The 27,752-nt window shown below is 43.2% G+C and overlaps 1 protein-coding gene across 1 annotated transcript in view; it reads left to right on the top strand.

Moving 5' to 3' along the window:
* gpc3 (glypican 3) overlaps positions 1 to 27,752 on the top strand; it is a 115,475-nt gene that overhangs the window by 61,619 nt on the left and 26,104 nt on the right. Inside the window, exons 3-6 of the mRNA XM_034598224.1 lie at positions 4,423 to 5,108; positions 14,192 to 14,337; positions 15,333 to 15,458; positions 20,787 to 20,898. Coding sequence (XP_034454115.1) covers positions 4,423 to 5,108; positions 14,192 to 14,337; positions 15,333 to 15,458; positions 20,787 to 20,898 — 1,070 coding nt within the window. The remainder of the gene's footprint in view (positions 1 to 4,422; positions 5,109 to 14,191; positions 14,338 to 15,332; positions 15,459 to 20,786; positions 20,899 to 27,752) is intronic.

The raw sequence follows: 27,752 nt of genomic DNA, 5'->3' as shown, positions 1-27,752 counted from the left end.
ATTCAAACCTGATTATTTTCTGTGCAAACACAGAACTTGCATCTAGTAAGGAGATATTAGCAGAATTTGACAAAAGATGTATTAAACTAATATGGTTTACCCCACCTTTAATGGATCTGATATCTATATTTGTATGCCCAAGGAAGTGGAGAGGCCTAGAATCCTTGGGGTAAACATTATCTGGCTGGTGTTTATGTGGACAGAGGTAAAAGAGGAGCAGAGAGGCAGAGACATTTCCTTTTAAGCCATGTCTGTAAAAAGCCCCGAGTCTCAGAGGAGGACCAGTTTTCCAGCAGCCAGCGTTCTGCCTCCATCTGTGATACTGACACAAAATATATGCTAGTGCTAATTTTAAGCGTGACCCAATATGTTTCTGAGGGCTCTGGCTCTGGTAATGTGTGCTCTTGACCTCCTGCAGCTGGATCCAGAATGTCCCAGGTCCCTGACACACAGCCCCCTTTCCCCCTCCATTAGCGGATACCTGATCCCACGCAGGCTTTTCACTGATGAAAGAGAGTGAGCGGCGTGCGCAGGAAATGGGCTCACAATGGTTCTTACCATGACCCCCAGAGCCATTGAATTGCATTTATGAAGAGCCCTCTAGTCTTTCGCTTCACCATTACAAAGTGGCTCATCTCTTTGTGGTGTAAGAGATACTACAGGTAGCAGTTGAATTACAGGGTTTGATGTAAGAGGCTTTCGTATCACCAAGCAAACCCAGGCAGGATGGCTTCAGGGTGGATGTGCATTTTCTGACTAATCAATCAATAACCAAATATAAGTGCTCTTTGCTCATATCCTACCAGAGATAGAAGACTTTGTATCTGTGAGTGTGTTTTTCTGCTCGTCTGTGTGAGGGCGTGTCTTTCCCTCCTCCCGCTCTGTCTCCTTGTCTCGGCTGGCAATCTGCACATCTGTCTGCTCATTGATCACAGAGGGAAGTGCTTCGGGGGCGCAGCAGGGCGGCCGTAGCCTGAAGATCTAAACAGATGTGTGCTGGTCCCAAGCATCCTCTCGTACTCACCCAAACACCCATAAATGTTTTTCTTAACCTTTATTCATCCGACAACTGTTTTGCCGAACACACATGCTGTCTTCCACCCTGTTTCACATGCACAATGGAGTACCACTCTCTTCCACTGAGGTAGAAGGGGGATAAACAGCTTGCTTAACACAGCACTTAATGAATTCTGCTGAACAGTATTCACTGAGTCTCATGTGGGAACTGCAGATAAGATTCCCTCGATTCAGTGAATTAAAAAAAATCATCTTTTATGAGCATCTTGGAGTAACACATTGTTTTGGCTCGAAAAAACCTCAAATTCAGACACACAAAGACTCAACCCACAGTGCCTTTTAAAATGAGGCTTGGACTACAAGGCAAAATCACTTATTTTTTAAGATTTTTCTTTTTTTTTACTTATTCAATTTCTTCTGGAAATGGACCAAACTATTGCAATGGACACTATACTCTGGCACTAGCATCAGTTAATACTATACTGAAGTAACTGTGCATATGTTTCATTGCTCTTCGTCTTTTAGCAGGATTATGCAGATGGGAGAACCCATTAACTTTTGGAGTGGATTTGATTAAAGGCATGGATCCAGGACTTTTTTTTTTCAAAATTTTTATCAATTTCTCAAGAAATAATGCAGAGATCTTTCTGAAAACAATCAGGCATATTTAGAGGACTGATGACTAAGATTGTTGGTGCAGCCTGATTGAATTTTATAGGACGCTTGGGGAAGTGAAAAATAATCCTTGTCGGAGTCATACCTCAAATAGGTCAAAGATTGACCCACATTGACAGTGTAACTTACACTTCCTAAGGATATTATTATCTAGGATGTCTATCTCCATAAATCTGCTGAGTAAGCATAGAGAAACAAAAAGCCTCAGAATTTGCCAGAGATTCATCTTATTTTTTAAGGTTTTCTCAGTATCAAAGTTATCCATGATAGTTTTCCACTGGTTCATTAAAAACATGATCTGCTAATAGCTAATATAGCAAAAGTAACAGAAGCTAGAAAACAGGGCTCAAAAGACAATATTAGTACCTACTGAGCTGAGCTAGGCAGTATAACAACACATTCAGTGAGCCTTTACAGGGTCTCCACATTGCTTTTATTTTTTCTGATGTGATATGAATGAAGTAGAGGGACAAGCAGCTGTGTGCACAAAGAATACCCTCAGAGATCCAGTTATAATAAAATATACTGCTCCACACGAGAGCGAAATTACAGGAGAACCAGCAAGCTAGTAGAAAAATTGCAGGAAGGACTATGGGTAGGACAACACAGGATCCCCCTCAGCCTCCCATAAAGACATAAATCCTGTCCAAATTAGACAATGTTCGAGTTGGACAGGTATTGAAGGTTGAATTGACTCAGTAATGTCAGTAGGCTGTATCACATTGGGTAACATAAGTCACCATAAGGAAGGACCATTGACTGTATATAAAGATGAACTAGGCATCTCCACATCCTCCCACTATCCAGGAATGAAGCCAAGTCGCATGGGATGAGGCTGCGAATTACAATTGATACACATGCTTGACCCAATGTGAGTCATCTCAGATATCAAGCATGAAGTTTCACCCCATTTTTATATTATACAATAAGAAATTAAAAACAAACTTACTGTGAAAATTAGCACACTTGAGCAAACATCAGTGCAATTAATATTTATATAGAAAATGACAGAAACCATCTTTGGAATAAATTTATTTTACTTTTTTTTTTTCATAATCCTAAAAGTATTTTTCATTATGAGTCACATTTTGAGTGGAACATAGTCACACTTTTATACATCTAATATTTGATTTCAGATTTTTTGAAAATTCAGTGTGCAACATTCATATGTATAGTCAATCAGACGCACAAAAGTAGAATGTGAGTAAACCTGCATCCTGTGTGAGAACTGTCCTGTGCTGAATATGGCGTGGTGCTGCTTGGACACACAACAAGTTGGTGCTAAGTTTGCTGTCTGTTGTAATGTAATGGCCATTCAATTTAATACAAAAATTGGGAATAAGTCATGCTCAGAACCCCCAACTCTGACTGACTTCCAGTGTCACTGCTGCAGCAAAACCCTGGAGTGCACTGAACATATTTTTCTTTTGAATTAAACTCTGATTTAAGTTATGAAAGAAGATTGTGTTCATTCTTCTTTCAGAGGTCACAGAGTTACATAGTATGTAGGAGTGGTGTTTCATTTCCTTTGCTAATGTTGTCATCTTCTCATATGGACGTCCATATCCTTATAATTAGTCACAGAAACACATTGTATGTCCCACACAAAAGAGGCAGAGCCGTCACTTTGTTCCTCAGAGCTGTCCAAGGACCCAGAGCCCTGTGTAGGCTGAGCCTCATTTGACCTCAGAGAAGCATGAAGAGGAAGAAATTAAACTATCCAAGCATGGAAAACAAATCAGAGTGCTGCTGTAGCACAAAAACCAATCACTTCCACTAATGTCCCCTAAACCAGTGCTTCCAGTCTCCCTCCGCCCTCACAGAACAGCTGTGGCTGTATCTCTCAACAAAGTGATGTAGAGGACTGGCTTTAAATGGGATTCCAACATCCTTCGCTGTTCTCCTGTCCAATGCTTCATTTCACTGAGTCTCTCTCTGATGGTCCCCCGCTACGTTCAGTAATGGAGCTTTAAATCCCCTCTGTTGTGAGGTCCTCACTTATTTTGCTAGCGGGTCGATGATGGCGCTCTGTCGCTTCTTGTGCCACCTTGTTGATAAGACTTCACTTTGTGCCGAGAGACGCCACTGATTATTTTACCTCCTCGTGTTGGCCATGCACCCCTCCCTCCCTCCTGCATGCTGTTTGTGTTCTTTTTGTTCCCTGAAGGCATCATCATGGCCCTGCCTCTGCCATTAACTGACTTATGTATTGACTAATTGACTTATATTTACTCAGTTTGGTAAAGGACTTTTTAAGATACTCTGAGCTCCTTTCTAGTCCACTCTTTTGTAGTAATGAAAGGTCAAACCTCAAATCTTGCTTTTCATCTGTTACAGTAGCTTTTTCCTCTTTATATTTCAAATAATCTTCTATTATTGGAATGTTATGTATGTTTGGGTTTTTAATTCCTGTACGTGTTTGAACGTTCCCATTAGAGAAAACAGCAGATCGAGAAAAACTGGGTAAAAGGGGAAGAGGGGAGGCTGTGTGTGGGAAGTTTTTCTGCGACTGTGATCATTAAGGATGGGGTGGGTGTTATGGAGGAAATGCATCTATTTGACTGTTTCATGTTTTGGAGCTAAATTGCTGCCTATTTTCTGACAGCTTGGCGCAGTTTGTGTGATATCCTGAGTTGTATCGTCACCCACTATACACAACAGCTTTCAAAAGGTGGCCTGCATTTCACCTCATCTGACTCCTCATCTCTTATTCTGTTTCCCTCTTTTCAGAGGCCTTTGACCTGGTGCTGCGTCATGGACGCAACTCCACCCTGGCTATGCTGAAGTCGGAGTTCCCAGGGCTCGGAGGTGTGGCCCAGAGCTCGGTCGGGCAGCTCTTCCTCGACATGGCGCTTTACATCCTTGGCTCAGATTCCACAGTGGACCACATGGTGGCGGTGCTCTATGACCGCCTCTTCCCCCTTGCATACCGCCGCCTTCTGGGAGGCAGTGTGTCCTCTGCGTCTGAGGACTGTATAAGAGGAGCCTGGAAGGACTCAGCAGCATTTGGCCCTTATCCCAAATTGATGATGACCCGTCTGTCCCGTTCCCTCCTGGCCACACGGGTCTTCCTGCAGGCACTGAACTTGGGCATTGAGGTTGTCAACACGACGGACCACCTGCGGCCCAGCCGGGACTGTAGCCGGGCCCTGCTGAGGCTGTGGTACTGCCCGCACTGCCAGGGCATGCTGGGGCCGCCAGCCTGCAGAGGCTTCTGTCAGGCAGTGATGCACGGCTGCCTGGGGGGAGCGGCCGAGGTGCAACCTCATTGGAGGACCTACGTAGACGGACTGGGGAAGCTGGCTGGTTCCATGAGGGGAGAGCAGGACATGGAAGCTGTTGTTCTTAGACTGCCCTCAATGATCAAACTGGCTCTCAAGCACGCTGTGAACGCACGCAGCCGCCTCACTGCCCTGGTGAGTCCAGTACACTAATGCACAACCATAAACACAAGTTTACGTAGCTACCCCTGTAAGGACTATGTACTGAATTCCATTCATTGCGGAGAGCCAAACCAGAACCATATCGCTAGCCTTAACCATGACAGAGTCATACCTAAACCTAACCTTAGTTGCACTTATATGGCACTTTCATGTAGCACTTGTAGTTGGGCTTTTTTGACGCAAATTGTACTTACTTGATTCTCGTTGTTCTGTGTTTGTACCCTCATGGTTGAATGCACTTATTGTAAGTCGCTTGGATCAAAGCATCAGCTAAATCAAATGTAACCTTAACCATGACCTCAAAAATGAAATCTTACCTCATCAGGATCAGGCTTTTGGTCCCTATAATGAATACAAAACCAACAAATATGCTGCAAAATGTTCTTAAGAGGTACCAAAAACTAGAACACAAACATATTGAAAGTGGTGATGAAAGGAAAAAATTATGCTAATATTCAAGGTTCCGTAATCCTCATCGTGTGTATTGCTGCTGCTCCTCTTTTCAGACTCTGTCTGGAACGTTTGGTTTTATCGCCTGTCTCTTTAAGGCCCACCCCCTTTCGATAAAGTTGAGTCTGTTCTGATTGGCCTGCTGGTCCAGTCGGTTGTGATTGGTCAACAGTTTCCAGCTCATGTAGGAAATGTCGGCCTCTGCTCCTGCTATATCTGGCATTGTTAGCCTCATTGTGACTGTGGCAACTCTCAAGCCGTTTGCATTTTTCAGAGAGAGGTTTTAGGTCTCTCAAAACAGCAAACAGGGGAAGCAGTAAAAGACATCACTTACACAACATCCAGTTAGTCACCTCTGTTTCTCATAACAAGAGCGGGAGGAGCTCCGGGTGTAAACTCGTCCTCATCACTTGCTGCCGAATCCTTAAATCAGGTCAGTCTGGACCAGGTCTGGACCAAGCTCCTTTATCCTCTTTTTTTCTGCCCCAGCGCCCTGTCTGGGGGGAGAGGAGCTCCTTTTACTGGTTTTCACTGTGCTCTTTTGAATTTTTTGCTCAACAGAACTTTTACATAAACAAACTAGAAGGGTGCTCTGCTGTATACTATCTCGCCCTGTCAAAGTAGTGTTTCCCATTAATTGTCTAGACTGTGGTGGCCCGCCATATTCTAATTTGATCCACAACAGTTTCATAGCTGTGTGCAGCGCTATTTGCCGTGTGCTTACCTTTTTATATACAGTCTATGGTGCTTACTCACATGCTCGCACTGTTAAGCCGTTACTGTTCACGCAGACAGTCAGAATTCACAGTTTCAGCTGCAGTTGTGCACATACCGAGAACTTGTCTTTCACACTTTAGTCTGTGTATCTGCCACTCGGAATCTGTTGTGTGTGAGAGTGATCTTTGTGCGCATGTACGTGCATGTGCAACCCCGCTATCACCATTGATTGAATGAATTCTGTGGAAAACACTGCTGAGAAACGGGAACAAAATTCTTGGATCTGCCCATTTATTTGGATCTGCACCAAAATGTTATCGTCTCCTTCCTGACATATAACACATCCTTCCACCAGTTCTGTGCTAATCTGCCCGATAGTATTTGTGTAACCCTGCTAACAGACAGACAAACTAAAAGAAAACATAACCTCCTTGGCAGAGGTAAAAACTTGCACCAGAGGAAAGAAAAACTAAATAGGTCTTTCATAGGTCTCCTTTAAAAGAGCAGGGGGTCTGTGTTATAGTTTGTACGTTTGCAGATGTACTGGTGAGACTTTTATTGAGTATGGGAGGATAACTTTGTTTTGCAGGATTAAGTGACCCATGGTGACATTTTTGGTGACTCCAACAAGAAAACATCACTTTATGCTAAGAAACAAACACACAAGCAGCTACAACTGACCCACAACATTGTGCAAGAATGCACCTTGAAAACTGAGGAGGAGGAGATGAAGGAGGCAAAAGAAAGGGAGGGATGAAGCATGTGTTTTCTCGGGCATCCTCCCAGTACGTCTCTCGCCTCTCACTCCTCAGCAGCGGTGACCCGTTATGTGTGGTTTCAACTGCAATAAAACAGTGGAGTTTGTTCCGTAGCCCACATGTGAAGTCAGATAGAAATGCTCATGAAATATGAAGGCTTTTCTCTGCCAGAGCTACAGAGCTGGATGTGCTTGCGCTCCTTTATATCTGCTGAACTTTTCACTCTTACACCCCAAATTCCCACTGTGACCAAGTTTCCACTCAGAACCCATCATTTATTAACGCACAGGTTGACCTCACTTATTCTGCAGTGCGAGGGCGTGTCTACATCCATGAATCGCTGACTTAGGGGAAATTGCTCTCCCCTTCTTTCTCTCTCTCTCGCTCTGTGTCTCGGTGAGATCCTTATCCAAAATTAAATACAGCCTGTGTGGGTTTATTTAAGACTGCAGTTCCCGTCACCACAGATGACTTTACACTGTGTTTATGGCTCTGTGTCTGGTTCTAGTGTATGGGATTAAAGCTGCAATGGCACAGTATTGTTTAGCGCTGCCACAAGGTCATGTGTGTGTGTCTGTGTGTGTGAGCGTTTGAATGTAATCTTGTGGAGACACTCTCTGCTCTGTGGTGTCAGTGGAGGGACAGATGCATTGTTTCCCTGAAGGCTAATGTCATCTCACTGAGGAGTCATGGAAGATCAACTTCAATAAGACAACACCTGATTGCTTCAGCATTTGGCTGAATGAATTTCAGGATTAAAGGGACATTGCAGTGTTTTTTTGTTTTTCATTAAAACAATTTATCACCACTATTTGTAGCTTGTAAAGTGAACACTTTATCACCCTGCCTACCTGTGTGTGTGTGTGTGTTAAATATGCATTTTGAAGATATATCTGCATCCTATAGGACTATACACATGACCTAAAACTTATATAGATCAAAAATAAATAAATCAGTATGACATCAGAAGTGAAGTCAACCAGGTTGGCCTGGCTGTTTGTTACTCAGAAAACAGTCAGCCAGTCAGAAGAGATGCTCAGATTCCACCACATAACACTCTCTGCTTGCTAGAGATCTGGAGAGAAATGTGAGTGTGTAAAATTATTATCAATAAAATTATTGGAGATGTAAAGTTATATCAATATCTTATTTAAAACCACACATATATCAAATATATCCTCTTATGCATATCAACACTTGAAATGAAACACTGAGTGAAAGTGTAAAATATTAGACCTTTGAGATTTGAGAAATAAATCATATGAGTGGTTCAAATGTAATTTACATGCGTGTTCAGTAGAGCCATGCCATCCGTGACTCTCTTACATGAAATGTGTAACAGTGTCCTGGGTTAGACCAATAGGGGTTATTAATTTATCTCGATGTCTCCCTCTGCCTCGTCCCTAGACTTGACAGTTGAAACGGGGAGCAAAATGAAATGCATTGTCCGACACATGTCACTCACCTATATACCAAGTCATATCTCCCACTTACAGGCTCAGTCTCTCAGGATGGATTCAGGGTGAGTTTTCCAAGTTGTGGTTTCGGTTTGGATTTCATTCCGATCTCCAATCTTGACTTTTTTTCCCTGTATTTGAAGTGCAGCTCTAGTTCAGCTTTTAGATGAGAGATTTCTGACTTGAAGCTTCATCTTGTAGAAGTTGAGATCAGGATTAACCCTCTGACCTCTAGCTTCCAGACCGAGGCATCTATAGGTCGAGTGGTTAGGGTTCGGACAGGGGATCTTTTTTGATGCTAACATGCGCACATGTCAGAAACAAAAGTCAAAAGTTAGAGCAACAAAGACAGATTTGGTAATAACACTGCATAGATTCAACGAAGGATCTTTTTTATTTTACAAATGTAATAACAGCATCACGCCATATGTAGCACTGAAGACACTGATGGTGGTTACATTTGGGGGGGATTAATTGACACATCCTTTTCATGGATGGGACACATACCAGTTCCCTTCTGGATTATTCAACCACAGACGGACAACTCACAGCATGATATTTGTCTGAGTTGATTTAACAACTAGATATAGATACAAATTAAGCAAAAATATCTGCAGGCTGAGGGTTATCATTCACCCCAAATCTCATTGATGAATTGATGAGGAAAACGTTAGTCAACGGCAAAGTTTAAAAATAGGTAAGCATCAGTTTAAAAGACCATACATATGATTTATGAGCTACAAATGTGTAAAATTGCTGCTCTGGTTCTTCAAACGTTGACTTCAGCATGTGTGCATTTGGCTGCGAGGAGGAAACTACTCTTTGTACAGCAGCATCATGGCTCCACAGAGTAGTATGTCTTGTCTTGTGGTTTGCAGTGAGTGTAATAGTTGTGTCTGTGGTCGTGTCCCTCACTTAACCTCCCCTCCAGTGAGTGCAGACCCCTGTTACTGTGGGTGACAGACGGATCCACTCTATCTCAGTAAAAGACTCCTCGAGGTGTGAGAGGGACGTCTGTTCTCTCCTCTGCAGACATGAAACATTGTAACTGTGCTGCTGAGATGACCACTCATTGTCCGCCGGCCCGCTCCCTATAGCATGTTAGCATTCATTTCCTCCATCCAGTTCAACTCCAGCGTGAGTCAACCGCTGTTCAGAGAGAGACGAGGAGGGCGGCCAAGAGCCCCGCAGCTCCAATCTATTCCCCTGTCAACTTCCCACCCCACTCCCGGAGTTTGATGTCATCCACCTCCGTCTCCACATCTCATCCTCAACATCCTTTCGCTCTCTTTCATCCCCCCCCCCCCATTTATTTCTTATTCTCTCGTTCTTATACATGCTGCTGGGAGAGAAGATGCATGATTTATGAAGCTCTATTTTTACCAGTTTCTGAGGAGAAAGAGAGAGGGAGAAGCGGCGACAAAAGAGATGGCAAAGAAAGGGAGAAGAAGAAGAATGGAGAGTGTGAGGAGCGAGCCCAAGGTGAAGGAGGACAGGACAGTGTGGAGCAGACATCCATCACCCTGCGACCCCCTCGGCTGCAATGATGGAAATATGATGGATCTGACCAAGATTAGATGAGATGTACTGCAGAGTGCAGGAGTTCTGAATTGTTACACCCTCAACACGGTTTGACTCTTAGTTATAAGTCTAATATAACATCCAGTATCTCTGTGCGTGCCTGTAATACTTTCTGTCAATAATACACCTTTCATCAGCTCTCTTTTGTGATGTCTTCTGCCTTTGTGCACAAAAATAGCTCAAAGAAATCAAACCAGATCCAAACTGGTGCTTTACAGAGCTCTTATTCAATATCTGCAGTATTTTATTAATCCACTTAAACATGTAAATTACTGAGGACACAATGATCAGAGTCCGTTTTGAAGATTTAAAATCCACTTGAGCTTTCAAACGTGCAACAAATCATGTTTCTAAGTGCTCTAACCTTGCATCTCAGTTATTATTTATCAAGTCATGTGTTCAATTTGAATTATGCAAGATAAACTGGGGAGTTTAAATGTCCTTAAGAGCCCGATCCTTAGTTGGTTTGACCTGTAGACTGTATATAAAGATGGACGACACGTCTCCACAATCAAGACATTTTGGCTTCACTTAAGGGGAGCGGTCATGGCGTCCATCTTTACATACAGTCTTTGGTTTGACCGTCTAAATTACAATTATATTTGCATGTGTAATTAAAGAGCTGACATAATGATAAAAAATAAGAATTTTCTTTATTACGTCGTTAGTCACTGAAAAAAAGACTTTGATTAGTCATTTACACACAAAAATGGTTTAAATAAACCATGAACAAAACAAGGAAACATCAGATATAATCACTTTGCCCGAGATGGTTGGGTCTTATTTCCTCTATCAGTTGTGATCATCAGTTCCGTGTGACTGAATTGATAATTTGGTCACAAATCTAATTTAGCAAACAATCATTTGCACTTAACAGACACTTCTCAGTGTTCTGCTAATGCAGTGACTCTGTCCTACGTTTTCTATCTCGCTTAGTAGGAAACATCATGCTCCTAATTCAGATCGCCCCTGTCTCATCTGCCTCAGACATGTGTCTAAGAGACATCATGCTATAATAACGTTTCACAGCTCTGAATGCTTCAGGAATAGCAGAACAGTGAGTGAGACGCGTGAAATCCATTTCTCTTACAAGCATTTCCTCAACTGTGATGAAACAAACAACTAACGTCTCATTTTAAATTAGACTCTTCATCTGAACATCATCAAATCTAGTGAGATTAACATTCCCTGTTCAGTATTTAGCCTCCCTGATGGTTTTAATTCGGGGACTTCTAGGTTTTATCTCGTAGGACCGTTTTTGTAGTCCAACTTTGTGCTTAAAAAAACTGACTACTTACTGTTTTCACAAGATCTGGAGATTTGTTGTTGTATTTCATTAATGTGAAGCAGAGATTTCTGAGCCGGTGGATTTAGTAAATAGGCGAATGGAGCTGAACTGATTAGTGAGATTTAAAGATTATTCTGAAAGAATCACCTCAGGATGTTCACCTTCATGTGTGAATACACGTAAATACATGTTTTATGTTTTAAATAGCTCCAATCAGTGTTTTTCTATGCTCCATATTCACAGTGTACAGTCACACATATAGCATACATCCTTAGGGTTTAATGTTGGAGGGATGTATAATTAAAATGATAAATTTAAGGTTATGCATAAACAGCAGTGACTGATGCCGAAATGCAATAGATAAACAGCTGAATCATCAAGTAAAATCTTTAGCTACAATATGGGTAAATGGTTGAAATAATAAGCCAAAAATAACATTAATAACACATTAGACTGAAGGATATTGTTTCACAAAATTCTGGTTTAAATACAGATAACTGTCAACTGAAATAGTGCCCCGACAATGTTTCACCAGAAACCAATTTCAATGCTGGTGACAACAATGCATGGAGTAGTGGAAGCAGCAGAAGGAGAAAAAGGAGAAGAAGAGGGAAGAGGAGGAGCAGAGCTGAGCGCTGACTCAGTTGCTCCCCTGAGCCTCGACTCCCCTAGAACATTACTCACCTAATACTCCCCAATATGTTGTTCTAGCTGTGCGTGGCCTCCTGCCACCTTTGCCACAGTATCTTCTCTCCTGAAACTGTTTGCTTATTAATAACTCATTGTGATCAAGATGAATGTGTAAGCCGATTATACGTTTAAAGCGTCAGGATCCGCGCAGAATTGCCATGGATTTGTTTGGAATTTATCTTTTCCACTGTGTTTGCACAAGCAGGGCACCGCACAGAGCCTTAAGATGCAGGTGTGCAAGTGCACAGACATGTGGGCCTCTGTGTCTGTGCAAGTGTGTGTGTGTCGTGTTACTGGCCGTCAGCAGCCCTCTCTCTCTCTCTCTCTCTCTCTCTCTCTCTCTCTCTCTCTCTCTCTCTCTCTCTCTCACAGGGAGGCAGGCTGCTCGGTGCAGATAAAAGTGTGCAGATACTTCGGAGCTCTCACACTGAGGCAGGCTTTATCTGCACTCTCTCCTGTTGGTTGTGTTAGTCCAGCCCTGGGTGATATTAATACCCAACTAATAAGCCCTTTCCTTGAAGAATCCAGAAACAATCGTCAGGTGGAGGGGGTGGTGGTGGAGAATCAGTCTCTCCCTTGTGCCACAACTCCCCTACGGCTTCCTGGGAATGCACAAAAAAAAAAAAAAGCTCCAATCACATTAATCATGGCCTGTGGGAGCACCGGCACACGCTCCAGGCGCGGGAGAACGAGTGAATTTCACAAGGGGAAGATGAAGAGCGAGAAAATGTGGTGGCAGAGACAATGGGCCAAAGTGTGTGTGTGTGTGTGTGTGTGTGTGTGTGTGTGTGTGTGTGTGTGTGTGTGTGTGTGTGTGTGTGTGTGTGTGTGTGTGTGTGTGTGTGTGTGTGTGTGTGTGTGTGTGTGTTTCCCTCAAGTACACAGGAGGGGAGTATTAGTGGAGATGGCTTGTCAGGGATGTTGGGTATTAGTGAATGTCTGGTGCTGGAGAACTTAACCATCTGTGATTATCCGGATGTTTTTGTGTGTGTCTGTGTGTGTGTGTGAGAGAGAGCTACAGACAGTGTGTGTGTGTGTGTGTGTGTGTGTGTGTGTGTGTGTGTGTGTGTGTGTGCTGTTGCTATTACTGTATCCTTGGATGACAAGGCTGTATTGATTAACCCTGATGATTCTGTTTTACAACTAATCAGCATTTCTGTGTGTCAGCATGCACGCACTAAACAAGATTGCGTGTGTGTGTAAGTGTGTTGGCAATGACGAATTATTATGTAGGAGTGCCTGTTCATCATATTAATGGGCTTAGGTACATTATATTCAAATGAATAATTGCATGAAATGATTCATTTTCTGTTTATGCTGTAAATTCTGGCTGTCTACATCTGTGTGTATGTGTGTGTGTGTGCTTGTGTGTGTGTTTGTGTGTGTGCATGTGGCCTTGGTTACCACCAGATGAAGATGTCCACTACCGCTCTATCAGGTCCCATCTGTATTCGGCGGTGTCGGTGCCAGCCTATTCACTTAAACTGGAGCTGGGCACAATTAGCTGTTAACATTACATGGCAGAATTAAACCCAGGCCAGAATCCCTGAGGGAAATTAAACCACCGGCAAATCGTTAAACCACAAGCTAAACATTAACATCCATTTGCATTTTTATTGCACCTGAAAAGAACGTGCCAGGTCCATTATCTCTGAGATACAGAGAGGGACGTTTTATTTATTATTGTTATGTCGTCCCGCGTGGAGACACAATGGCATTTATATGATGGGGGGGGGGGGGGGCAAAACGAGAGGCGTTATTTTCACGCTCGCGATTTTTGGAGTGTTATGATTACAAATTCGAACAAGGCGGCAACGGCTGGCAGAGGATACAATGACTTGTTTGTTATGCAAATCCCCCGCCTCCTTTCATCCCTCCCAAAAATAAACAAACACAAACAGATGACAATTTGCAGCAGGGCTCAGCTGAGTCTGGTGGGCAGTTTCGCTGTTGACAGGTTCTCTCTATGTGCAGTGTCATTGCTATTACGAGTATGAATAAACAGGCTTAGGGCTGTGAACTGGGAGCGATGAAACATAAGTGGGGTGAAGAGGTTTGGGGAACTGCATTCACTCACTCTGTGCTGGTTTCTCATTTTCTCCTCTCCTCTCGCAGGTGAATGGGATGTGCGCACACACTCCTCAGCGGGCCTCTCGTTCAGTCGGGGCCCCTCCTCCTCAGCCTCCCGCAGCCTCTGCAGCCCGCAGTGTACAGACCTCACCCTCAGGCGACTCTGATGAGACTTTGGCTGGCCTCCGCAGGTGAGGACATCAGGGACTGTGATCCAGACTTTAGCTACATGCATTATACTACGTTTTCATTTAGAAACTGCATTTGGAAACTAAAACAATCTGTGTCCACACAAGCGTTTCGCTCAGTATCAGTTTTAATGCCTGTCCATACTAACACGCCTTGAAACACATATCCCCTGACCACTCATGTAAACACTGTGCATGGCTTGTCTCCTACATATGTATACAGTTATTCACACCATTGTTGTAAAATGCAGAATCATCCACGTTGCGTTCTACACTGGTAGCAGAATTAGCGAAGGCTACATTGTGACAGAAAAGACCCAATCAGCAAGCGGTTGTGTGTCAACGTCATTGTTTCCAATCATCTCCGTTTCTGCTCGTCCAGAGTAAAACGTAACTCCATAGCTCCCAAACTAAGACGGGGCTAGCAGCGTGTTCAACTTTCTCTGTTGTAGTGGCTCTAAAACTCCGAACCCGTAGCAGAGTTGATGCGTTTTCAAACAAAGACATAATAGTGTGGAATCAGCCTTTCACCCTTCCAGCTGATGAAGCAGCGCTCACACTTCAGACTGCAATATTTGTTATATTGTCCCTGACACTGAGGGCAGGTTTCCTATTGTTTCTCCACTCTGGTGTTTAACCACTCTTATGCAGTAACAGGCTTAAATGAATAGAGTAATAATGCCCAGCGGGGCCACTGGACTTGGCAGCAAAATAGCCGGATTAATGTCAATTAGAAATAGAAACACTGTGTATTTTATCCCTTTTACTCCCCTTCTTAGGGGGGATCTCATCAACTTGCTTTCACTGCTATCACAGTGAATTTGACTGTCTCGTTCTATCTCTACCTCTTCATCTTTGTCTGTCATTCTTTTCTTTCTTCTTTCTTTTTCTGCAGGACAACTCGTCCCTGCTGACAAATATGAGTCATATTCAGTTTTATTGTCTGTCTCTCGCCCTCTCGCTTTCTGTTGAACTTTTCACGTCTTTCTCTGCTGCAGGGAGTTCATATCCGACCTGAGGGGCTTCAGCTCCTTCTACAGTGGTCTTGGGGAGGCGTTGTGCAGCCGAGAGCCTGCTCCAGCGAACCACTCCCTCTGCTGGAACGGGCAGGAGATGACAGACAGGTAAATCAGTGTTTCATTCACACACTGCAGTCCCTAGACAACAGACCGATCCAGCCTCTAGCACACCCTGCAGACTGCAGGCAGTTTGTGCTCAGGTTCATTGGCTTTATTAATGATCGCTTATACAAATAGTCTGCTCTGATTCCTTAATACCCAGGACTCCAGCCGCACATCTAGGAGAGTGTAGGTGAGTTGAAGGGTAAGTTTGCCCAGAGCTGATGAGCTTCACATACGGGGCTCCCCTTCTCCCGCTGAGTGTGAGTGTAAATCTTGACTTTGGCTCTATGGGATGTTATTAATGTCAGGCGTGCTGTCACCTTATTCTCGCTTAGTTAATTGCAGTTTCAATCACGCTCCCCTAACATCTCCCGCGCACCCTGTAGAACCCTATTTGGTTTTCGCAATATTTCACTTACCCCCCTGTCCTTTGGCTGTACAAATCATAACTTCTTACGTTTCCGCCCATGCCCGTCAGTCGGCCCCAATTTCAATTTGGCTTAGATAGTCACAGATATCCATTTTCTCTTTTTGCCTTGTAAATTGTGTGTGGAATTTAATCAGTGCACAGGCACAATTTTCAGACGAGATGTGCTGCAGGTTAATGTTTTACCTCTGGTTACAGAGGACGGTGTATAAGTTCTGTGCTTTTCTCAAACTGCTGAAAAGAGTCCGTCGCAGAGATAGAAGCGGAGCCTCGATCTGAGTAGGAGACACCAGGTTGGCGAGGGGGCAGAGCTGTCCTGAGGGGATGATTACAAGCTGGACCAAACTGTGATAGGAAGGTGCAGGAAGGCAGAGGAAATGATGGAGAGATTACAATGTCCCGAGGCAAGCAATTCTCCATGTCATCTGTGAGGGCATATGCCTGCAAATTCACTCGGGGTACATTTTCACTCAAAGACTTGCTCTGGGTCATCCTCCATTATCCTCCCAGACAGGACCTTCTCCAGAGCCAGAACGGGGCCCTGGTTCTCATCTTGTCAGATGCAGATACATTTAGATTTGGGTGGCTGGAGGGGATAAGTCCCGAAGGCGTTTGGCACTAAATGTCTCCGATACTGGAGGAGCAATCTTTGGAGCTAAATGTGGAACTTTTTATCAGGCGTATTTACCATCACACCTGTAGCCAAGATCAGAAGAGCAACACCTTTCCAAAAGAGGAAGAAAATCAGAGAGTGTTCCACTGATAACAGTGATAAGAGATGGGACAGCTCAAAATATTACATTTCCACTCCTCGTTTAGATTTAATGACAGTGTCAACCGTGTTTATGTGTGTGTGTGATAGCTGATACAAGATATGGTGCTGTGTCAACTGTGAACATTTTAAATTACACAATGTACAAACATTGGAGTTGACGATGTCAGAAACAGGGGAAGGTGTTATTTTTCTTTTAGCTGAAAGTAAGATGGTTTAAAAAAAATACAGGATGGTCTTATTTTTCTCTTGTCCTAATGTTTTCTTTTATTTCACCCTTCCTTTTAGTTATATTAATAGTAACATCAATAGAACATTGCCTTTCAAAAAATGCTTCACATTGACCAACATCACTGTTAATGTGTTAACATGGACATATGCTAATTTTACCTATTGACAGTCAAAACATTTTGATCTCCACCTGGTGGCTGGCTGCAGTATAGGTCATAAATCCCCCCTCCTCCATGTTAGTGGAAACTTAGAATTCAAAGTTCATTCAAAGATAATTTTTCCAGTAAGTTTGGTCTTAATTAGTTATTGAATGATATATAAACTGGGTGAAATGCCATTATTGACAGCAGAGACCGACTCCTGATTGGTCGAGCACGTTTATCGACAGGACCTCACTTCCCTGATCGCTGCTACGCAGACTCTGACTCCACCTTAGCATGATGGCAGCGTTTGTATCCAGGATATTTAGGCTTCATTTTCATTTTCATATTTCTTTTGAGTTTTCCTCTCAAGTGTGAAATTAAAAATGTTCATACCTAATCTGAGCAGCCTCAAAGATGGAGTGAAAAATTGTCATAGACGAGGGAAGATGATGATTACAGATAGTTGTGTCAAAATTTAAATAACAAATCTAGTGAGAGAAGTTCAAGCCTGGTGTACTTTCTCACAAGTCCATGGCTGGGCCTTAATGTCACACTACTTTTTAGAAGTTACATATATGGTCAGAACCATATCTACCTAATCCTATGTCAGAAATTGAATTTGGAAAGTGTTATTTTATTCCCACCCACCCCTACCCTATATCTCTGATTGGCTTACATTGTTATTCTTCCCTAAACCTAACCCAATCAGAGGCAGGGTAGAGGGCAGGCTTTCTTTTACTTAGGGTGGGGAAGAAAATAACGCAAACCATCTGTCAAGCAGCTCTGCTGGAGAATACTGGCGCCTTAAGAGTTTACAGCCACACTAACTGCTTTATTAGGAAGTACTTTGTGCTAAATGCTAACATCAGCATGCTGACATGCTGATGTAAAGCAGGTGTATTGTTTTCCTGTCAACTATCTGACTTCAACATGTTAAAAAGCAAATTAATATTTAGCACTAAACGCAAAGGACAGCTGAGGTTTGTTATTGCAATTTGGTCTTAAATATTGATCCAAAGCATTGGACTAATTATAATTTTGTCTTTGTTGTTGCATTAGAGGAAACTTCCAGGGATAACCAACATGATTACAGCTTCTCCACAGGGGAACATGAATGTCTCCACCACATTTGATGATAATCTATCTGCTAGTGGATGAGCGATTTAACTAAAACACACAAATGTCAAGCTCATGAAAGCACTAGAGGAAAGGTCAAGGATCACCTAAGTAAACAGGAGACATCTCCTAGGGACTAATGGTATTTAAATACAAAATGTCATGCCAGTTCATCCAAGACAAAAGTGGTGGAATGGCAGATTAACAAAACCATCCAGGAGGAGACTTTCACTTGTCTAAATTGGTGTTGTACATTAGAAATCCTATTAAATATTAAGATTCTCCATATGGGGTAAACAATTAAATGCTTTCTGTTACATTAAGCTTCTCTTCCATTGGTCAACAAAATCAACTAACGTCTGACTTTTGTCAGTAATGGGAATGGGTACAATCCAATCCAATCAGCATTGATGGGAGCATGGCAACTGGGTGAACATGCTAATTTCTTCTATCTTTGCATTCCAAACTCCTGTATATACCCGCTAACTTTGGTGGGAAATATTATTTTGAAATTGAGTGGGTGTTTGAGTGTTGCAGCTTTTTTCTAACTCGAAAAAAAACATACTTGAAACTACATGATTGTTGACAAACATAAAGTTCAGCTATAAGCCACACCAGTCATTTTCAGACAGTCCCTTCCAGCTATTTTCACAATGTCATCTAAATTCGATTCACTTTTTGCTCAACATGACATGACACACCGGAGCAGCCTGACTGTGTACGGGCCACAGACCTCACCGTGCTTGGGACTGGAGGTGTGATCCATCAGGTGGTGTGAAAAGCATCACACTCCATTATGTATCCTTGCAACACCTGGACTCCTGCTTCTCCTCTCCCTTGTTTATTCACTCATGCAGACTGGACCTAATGGAATGGTAATTGGTGTTAGATTAGATTAGGTTATCACTGGAGGTAACCGATCACATCACCAAACAATAACACGCAGAAAACGATCGGATAACAAACTGAGAGCTGACAACTGAGACTATCAGTGGTGAAAAATGGGTTTAGTGGTGATACATGTTAAATGATGTCTCGGTAAAAATTATCCGGCATCTATAATGTGAAACACTAACCTGTTATCCCCGCTCAAAATCTCTCTCCCCTAATCCTCTTTCCTCCACCCATTTTCCTCTATTCCTGTCTTTAATGGATCGCACATCTCTTTCCATTATTAATGTGATAATTAGCTGAGGAGAAAGGGTGAGATCATGGCTAATAAGAAGAAGAAATAACTGGGGAAATGTAATTTGAGTTTAATAAAATGTCTGGGGAGACTTTGGGGAGAGCAGAAGACTGATGAATGGTAAAGGCAGGTGAAAGGTGTGTGTGTGTGTGTGTGTGTGTGTGTGTGTGTGTGTGTGTGTGTGTGTGTGTGTGCTCGTCTGTCGTAGTGATAGGAGTATGACCTCATGCTTTGCACACATACTTTTTTCAAGGCCGTTTTTTTCTCTTATTCAATTTTTATCCGAAAATACTTTTTTCTCCAACACCGACCCATTTATCCTTAGTTTTTCCAACATTTGCAGGAATATAGACGTTCACATCTCGATCTCTGACCTCAGTTACACTCACATCTCTGTGGTGCCTGAGGAAAATGTCTTGTCAATCCTGACTACACCTCATCCAAACAAACCTGCCTCATGCGTGCCAAAGCAGCTACTGTCCTCCTCAGAGCTCCAACGGCATGCTGGGAAGGGGTTAACTCCTGGCACTGACTCAAGGGAAACAACACCTGCAGGAGAGTCTCGACACCAAAGACAACAAACAGAGAGAAATCGGCCTCTCAGACTCTCCAGCTCCTCCTCTTGATAACATGCACATGTGTCGACAGAGCTGCGTTTCCTCACAGAGACGTGTGAGCACCTGCCTGTAGGCTGCTCCTTCCTAAATATACCCCCGGTGCTAAAGCAGGACAAAAAGTACATCTCTGCTAATGTCCTCTTATTAAAACCAGATATGATTAAAAAGCCACTAATTGCCCAGATTCGTGTGCATGAAATTAATCAGCAGCCAGACTTTGCATAATAGTTCGACTCCTTTGAGAATGTTGTCGCCCCCTGGTAAAGCTTGTAATTATAAAATATTTTATATGTGACATATCTGCTTCTTCTTGTCTTCGAGTTGGATTTTAGTTATAAATTTCCAATTCCTGAACTATAGTGGTCCGTACGCGTTGAAACCAACTGCCTGATGGTCTTGATTAAGGTGTACTCTTAAACATTTTGACCATAGTCCAATAAATACATTCTTTCTTCAGAGAATATCCAGTCTCCATAACTTTCATTAAATTTTTCAAACTATCTTGACATCAGCTGGTAAAAAAAAGAGTTAATCCCTATTTAACTGAAGACGTAATGTCTCCAGTGAGAGAGAAGTCAGTCCTCTCGTCAGGGTTGTATTACAAATGAACTTTCCAGCCACGAAACTGAGAACCAGGAGTGCTGTCGTTCATCTTATCAACACTAGATGGTGATAAATGCCTTGTTTGGAGTGATGGAGCAGTGGTCAGGTCATCGTGTCCTGCGCTCATAAAAAAGTTCAGCCAGTTCTTTTTAAAGCCAGCGAAAGTCATTTAAAAAAAAAAGATTGAACAGCAAAAGAACTGACTCCCTTTTTTTTGTCTCTATCTGTCCTGTCAGGTTTCCCGGGCCCAGCCTGAAGCGAGTGCACCCAGGCTCTGAGTCCAAGAGCAACAAGCCCCCCGAGCCAATCATCAGCCAGATCATAGACAAACTCAAACACATCAACCAGGTGAGCAGAGTGAGGGAGCGTCTCGGGTTGAGTGCGTGCTTGTGCATAAATTATTTTGCTCCTCTGACTTATTTTGTTCAACTGTGTCTTTACTTTGAAAGAAGAAAACTTTTTAACAACTCTAAAAACAAAAAATTGTTAATGATTTTATATGAACTTCTGTGTGTAACCAATTGAAGCAATTTTTGTTCAGTTGGTCCAACAATTTTTTTTTTTTCAATTGTCTGGTAAGTCTATATCTGTGCCCTCTCCTCTGTGGGTTTGTAAGTTTGTATTGGATCAGACTATTAGTTGCACTTCTTATTTCACAAGTGGACCTTAGATTTGGAAGTTGCTGCAGGTCTCACTTTGCGGCTCCTGTGGGTGTGTGACTGGGCTGGGTGGGTGCTAACATCTTCACTTGTCAGCACAGGACAAGTGAGGACGTTAAATCCAGCTTCTTTTTACCGTAACGCACCTTCCTCTCTCATATTTGAGAGAAACTCCACTGGGAACCATGAGTTCAAGGTGATGTCAAAACCTTGCTCATCTTAAACACAACAAAATAGTGTTGACAGGAAAGCTCTGAGTCTCATCTGCACTGCTCCAAAAAGCACAAACACCAAAACAGAAAGCCCCTCTTTTCTCTCGAGTTGTGACACGAGGAGTTGTTGTGGTCAGGAATGATGTCGTCCATCCACAGTAGCCCCCTCGACCCCCCACCTGTCGTCAAGGCCAAAGACCCCCCCTATTTTTTACTGCTGCCATCACCATGGAAACCACCTTTTTGGAGTGGGCTGAGATGCTCACACAGAGGCTCAAAGTCAGCCTGGGTAGGTAGAAGTATCAGCCCACAGATCTGTTTGTAGTTCCTGGTTGCTGGTGGTTGCACTTGTAGCTGTCAACATGTCAGATTGCTGTAGACCACCTATAACCCCCCAGCCCCATACACACACACACATATACGCATAGTGTCTTCTAGCGGTGCAGTGTGTTTTGCGTGTGTTGGTCTTTGTGCGGGAGCTTCTGAGTGCTGCAGGCCTGTCTCTGTGGATTACAAACCTCCTCTGCTGTTTAAACAACCTGGGAGATCTAAAGAGCAGCCGCGGACCTTCTTCCACTCCCCGTCTCTGACAGCCTGAGACCCTCGAGAAAAAAATACGAAGGGCTTGTGGGTTGAGACGCTCCAATTTTCCCATTACTTTGGCTGTATTACCTCATGCTCGCTATGGTCGCACTCTAAGTGAGAACAGCAGGATCGTTAGGTGTTTCCTCAACCACCACCTCACCCTCTTCAAATGGCAGACTGTATGTGTCTGCAGTTACAACCCTAACCCCTAACCCTTAAATTAAAAAGATTATAATAGACCAAACACTAACCCTAACCTTAATGCAACAAGCTTTTCAAAACGTCCTGCTCTGACAGGCACAAACATTTGTTCTCATATGATTAGAAGCAGAGCGGATGCAACTCACACTGTTCGCCATCACGATCCTGATCAGCTCCTGATGAGAATTTGCAAGAAAATGCAGTTTGGTGAGACGCCTGAGCTCGCTGCGTTTCAGACAAATCACACAATCCCTTGGAATCATGGCAACAGTCAATTCAGATGCTCCCAGAAACCTGATACTCATTTCTCACTGGCCCTAACGTTGCACTGATGACGTGGCGCATACATGTGGACATTTATGGCTCTTTAATATTGTTTACATAAACGCCTGATATTTATGCAGGTTGACTATTCTCATGGGAGCTTTTAATCCCATATCTGATGACCATACAGCGGAGTGGAGCACATTCCTGCTTGACCTCCAACTTCCCTTCAGATCTCGACTTCAATGGGCTGGATTAACATCTGACAAAAGACTGGCTGCGCTTGATTACATATTTCATGTGCAGTAAAACTGTGTATGACTCATAGCCATACCTCTTTTTTTTATTTGTGCAGGAATCAGATGACAATAATATTTTTACCACAAATCATCACTATAGTGGGATGCACAAAATAACAGGAACGCCTTTCAACATGATGCAACATAATACAATAATCCTGCAATGAAATTCACCCTTTGTAAAGTTTCAAATATTCCGTTTTTCTAGCCAGAGTGTGAGGCCTTTACTTACAGTGTGTGTGTGTGTATCATTTCTTGTTATGTTTAATCCACTGAATAGTCTATTTCTGAAGTTTGCAAACATGTTAGAAGCTAATTTAATGTTCATGAATGAGAGTATGTCCTCAATCACTTAATATTGTATTTATTGTCCGCCATTTTATTCAAGTGTAAATGGTATCTGACAAATGATCCCTTGTTTTATATGGCATTTTATTTTGCACTTTACAGTGTAACTATTTCTATATCACACATCACTCACACACTCTGCCACAGACGTCAATTTTGGGTTCAGTATCATGCCCAAGCGCACTTCAGCACACAATGTGGAGGAGCAGGGAATCGAATCAACTACCTTCTGGTTAGTGGACGACCCGGTCTTCCTCTGGAATTGAAATGTGTTCAAAATCCGAATGTGTCAATTGGTCCACCATTTACTGCCTTCAAAAATGAAGTGTCTGTGACATGTACACTACCTTCTGCAATGCAATATCACATTTTTAGATGCAACACTCCACAGCTGTCAGTGTAGACACAAACTGCTGATGATGAGTGTCTGAAATCTTAATTTACTGCTCTCTGTGTAAACTACAGCGTCTGTTATATAGTGGGAATGGGCACAGGAAGAGTCTACAGCTACGCTAGCAGCTCTGTATTGCTGTGCTTAGGTAGTGTTTATTTAAACGCAGGCTTTGTTTGCCAGACTGTGGAGAGTAAAAGGGGAGGAACACATTGACTGAAATGCCTCCGCTATCAGCTTTTTAATCTATCTGCATTCATATGTAGATATCTGTTGATAGAGATAAGCCAAAATCCCGTCTCTACTTACAAAAGGTATTACTGTTTGGGTTTTGTGAGGAGAAACGCTCAACTTGTGTGATAAAAGAAAGTTGGTCTGTGTTGGACTGTGAACAGTGTCCCAGATATATACCGTCTACACTGGAAGCTCCAAAGTATTGGTTGTTGCCCCCAGAGGTTAATTCGTGAGAAGAGATTGACCTTATGGGGGCACTAGAGAAAAGGAACCATTGATTTGTGTGCCATTTCATCGAGTAGATTCAAAAAAATCACAGGATAAGTCAAAGTTTTGACCTGCTGCTGGTGCCAGATAAAAACTGAGGGAATCATCAGTAATGTGGTTTCATCCTCAGGGGACCGTGCATGTCTGCACATAATTTCATGAAAATCCGTCCAATAGTTGTTGAGATACTTCAAAGCTGATGGTAAATCCATTGTCAACAAAGCGTGGAATCTGCCAGTGAACAGAAGGCTGATGTCACATATCACCAAAGAGACAGAACTGAGCTTAATAATGCTGCTGAACGTTTATAGACCGTACACAGCATTTCATGGTCCACGCTTCTCTGAGCCTGCGTGTTGTAAACAGCCTCTAAAGGCACTGGAGAAAGTGATGTTGTTTAGTTAAAAGCAGTTTTACAAGGTCTCCGCCTCCCCGCCAGTTGAAAGGCCACCGGCTCTGGATGATGTTGCAACGGCTCAAAGCAAATGGACCAATTAACCATCTCATACGAGAAAATAGGCCACAGCTCAGAGATAATTACTTTCATCTGCCTTGTTTGTATGCATAGTGTATGCGGATGGTCCAACAATGCGATAGTAATGTTCCTGGAAGTCAACCAGCATGGTGCCATGCTGATTATTTCAGTCCCTCGCTGTCGCCTGTGTGCCTGCAGCATCTCAGACAGCATGTTTAGAGCTGATGAACGCATAGAGTGTTGTCGTCTACATACATTCAGCTCTGCTCACGTACTGCTTTTTACAAGTCCTATTAGGCTCTTTTATCCTGCACACATTTTCCATCTGAATGAACATTGTTTCCCTCTTGTGAACACTGAATACGATCAATGGTTCCTCCAGCTTGAACTGACCCACTTTCAAACCACGAATCCGTCCCAGCCCACGGTATACGTGAGACTGTGTCATAAAATATAGGGGCTACACTCTCCAGCAGTGAGGGGGAAAAACGGGACCCCACCAAAGAATCCACTTCCTTCCAACTTTAATCCCCCTGATGTTTCACTTCTCCCCTCTTTAAGTGCTCTGTGACGATTCAGCTATGCAGCGGAAATGTGTCATTTCTCACGTTGTCAGTTTTGATCAGAGTATCAGCAGATACAGAGACAGTCTGGCAGGGAGACCATTCGCCTTTGTGCCTCTGTGTTGCAGCTAAGCTAAACACCAAAAGGGAAAAAAAAATATCTTCGAAGCGGTGGCCTCAGCTCATAAAATAGCGCTTTCTCACGCCTAAAGCGGCTGATGTCATGACTTAGCCGTGGCCAAGTTTAAAGTGAGTCGTGCACTATAAATGGATGAAGAGAAATGACTTTCTCCTTTGGTTATTGCTTCTTGACTTGGAATCTTTAAACAGTGTACGACTGTGAGGAGCCACGGGCATGTGCATGCTTACACTGCAGGGTAACATGTTCCTGTGTGAGGTCCTGTCTGCGCGTTGGGCCTTGTATATGCAGTGCGGTTAAAGTGTGCACCTCCGCACACTCGCCTTGCCTGTGGCTGTGGCAGAGTTGGTGATGTTCCAAGGAGGCCAATCTGATGAGTCTCATGAGTAAATATGACTCTGTAATGCTGTCATTTTAGCTGTTTTCCAAAATGACCCCCCAGGAATATTACTCAATGGGGTCCGGACATTTTCCGGAGTTTCTCTGAGGTTCTCTGGTCAGACGCGTTCACAACAGGAAAATCTCTGGAGCGCGGGGAGGCGAGGGGTGGTGCAGCATAAAGAGGCAGCAGGACGTGATGTAAACATTATGCTCGCATGTTTTTGTTTACAGCACATCAACACCGGCGTCGGCCCTTATCAACAACAACTCTCTTTACATCTTCATCGGTATGGCAACACTTTTTCATCCTGAGATGTTTGCATTGATTTAGTTTTTTGTTTTCATTTTTGCCTCTGTCCTTTGTTAGAGGCGTCATAAACACGCCCTCTCACTTGTGGTGAATCCCACTCGAACATTTGAGTTCTCACATACAGCTTCTCCGCAGAATGTCTGGAAATTAGTTCAGTGCAGGTCTGAAGCAGCTAATGGGAGAACTGGCCATGCGACTTCCCACATGGAGAGACTTATCTGGAGTTCGCTCTTAAATTAGAGCTTATAATTTTGATGATGTGTTCTTGCTCTGGAGAGAGATGAGTTTGTTTTTTTCTGAACATCTGTTTAACTTCCCAGAGTATTGGGTTTCTCCTCTGAACAACTAATCTCACAGGAGATGGTTGAGCTAGTGGCAAAATAGACCAATTATGTGATTGGTCTTTGATTACAGAGCGTTTCCCACTCATTTGTCGGACGAGTTTGCCATTTGCAGGGTCAGACCTCCTGGGATCGTTCTGACGACTTCTCTTTCTGGCTATGTGACATGTCTTTGGAGAGATGGAACACCATGAATATAAACTTTGTTGATGATTATTATGAAATCCCTTTTGGCAAAACACAATTATTTCATCTTAGACCATTACATTTGCTTTGTCATGTAAAGAATAAAAAACCTCTTCATTATGAACACCAAAGCGTTTATATTATAGCATCTTTTTTAAATGCTTTGTCTTTCACCTCCATCACTCTCTATCTCTCCCTCTTCACTTCCTTTCTCTCCATTCATCCAGCTGTGCTGAGTTGTGTGTGACAGACTCCAGTTCTGTCGCTCTTCCCACCTCCCCCCTTTTTCTTCCCCCTCTCCCTAAACCTCCCCCTGGATCCCCTCCCTCTCCTCCAAGCTTCCCAGCCTAATTGAAGCCAGAACCTGGGAAAATCCTGCAGGTACAGGACAAGAAATCCAAGGTGGAAAATAAACCAGATCCCAAGCGGTGCAAATTCCATCACGCAGTCTCACTTCCTGCGAGCCACCAGAGCCTGGGCAGCGTGCACTCGACACCTCGTGCAGGCTCTCACAGAACACACTTGCTAATGTATAACTCTCACACACACACACACACACACACTTAGGCACGGAGAGTTTTTCACTGTGCCCACTTGCAGCAGTTAATCTTGTACACACATAGTTAGGAACCCAGCTACAGCAGATACATTTCCTGCTCATATGCAGCTGTGATACACACATTTGAGTGGCTGTGAATTAAAGCAACACTTCAAATAGCCTCTTTGAAATTCACGAGTAGATGCAATGCAATGTATTTATTATAATCGCAGCAGAGATAAAGATGGAAGCTGCGTCACGACAAGGCCAGCATGTGTTGGCTCTCTCCTACAGGGTGTGCTTACAATCAAACTAATAGACACCATGGGCGTCAGACTAGACCTGCTGTTTTGTAAACTTACACTTGCTAACCTAGCCATTATGCTCACTCCAGTCAAAGAGGCTGACTTCTGTTTGATGTTATTTACTGAGGGGTTATTTAATATACCCCCTCAGGGCCTTCGTCCTCTCGCCCTCCTCTTTTATTTTTTTTCTTTAATGTGTGCGGTGTTACAACTGCTCTGGAAGTGAAAGAGGAAAAGGGGGCTGTTATGGCGCTGTATTTTTGAGCGGGGGGATAAGCCATGAGGGTTCTTTAAATGAAGTGTGACACCTGGTGTAAACCTCTGAGGGGCTGCAGGGCGTTTTTGTGCAGGCAGAGGTGGTTTATCCTCTGCAACAGCACCGCACACGCATGTTATCCTTTCATTTTCTGGAGACTTCTGACTACATGGTAAGTTTAGGATTTGAAGAGTTATGCTTCCTTGACTTTAGGAATCCAACTACGAGATACCGACCCCCCGCCCCTC

This window comes from Hippoglossus hippoglossus, chromosome 10 (assembly GCF_009819705.1).
Source record: "Hippoglossus hippoglossus isolate fHipHip1 chromosome 10, fHipHip1.pri, whole genome shotgun sequence".
In the NCBI taxonomy this organism is placed as follows: Eukaryota; Metazoa; Chordata; class Actinopteri; order Pleuronectiformes; family Pleuronectidae; genus Hippoglossus; species Hippoglossus hippoglossus.
This window is presented reverse-complemented; position numbering and strand designations above follow the sequence as displayed.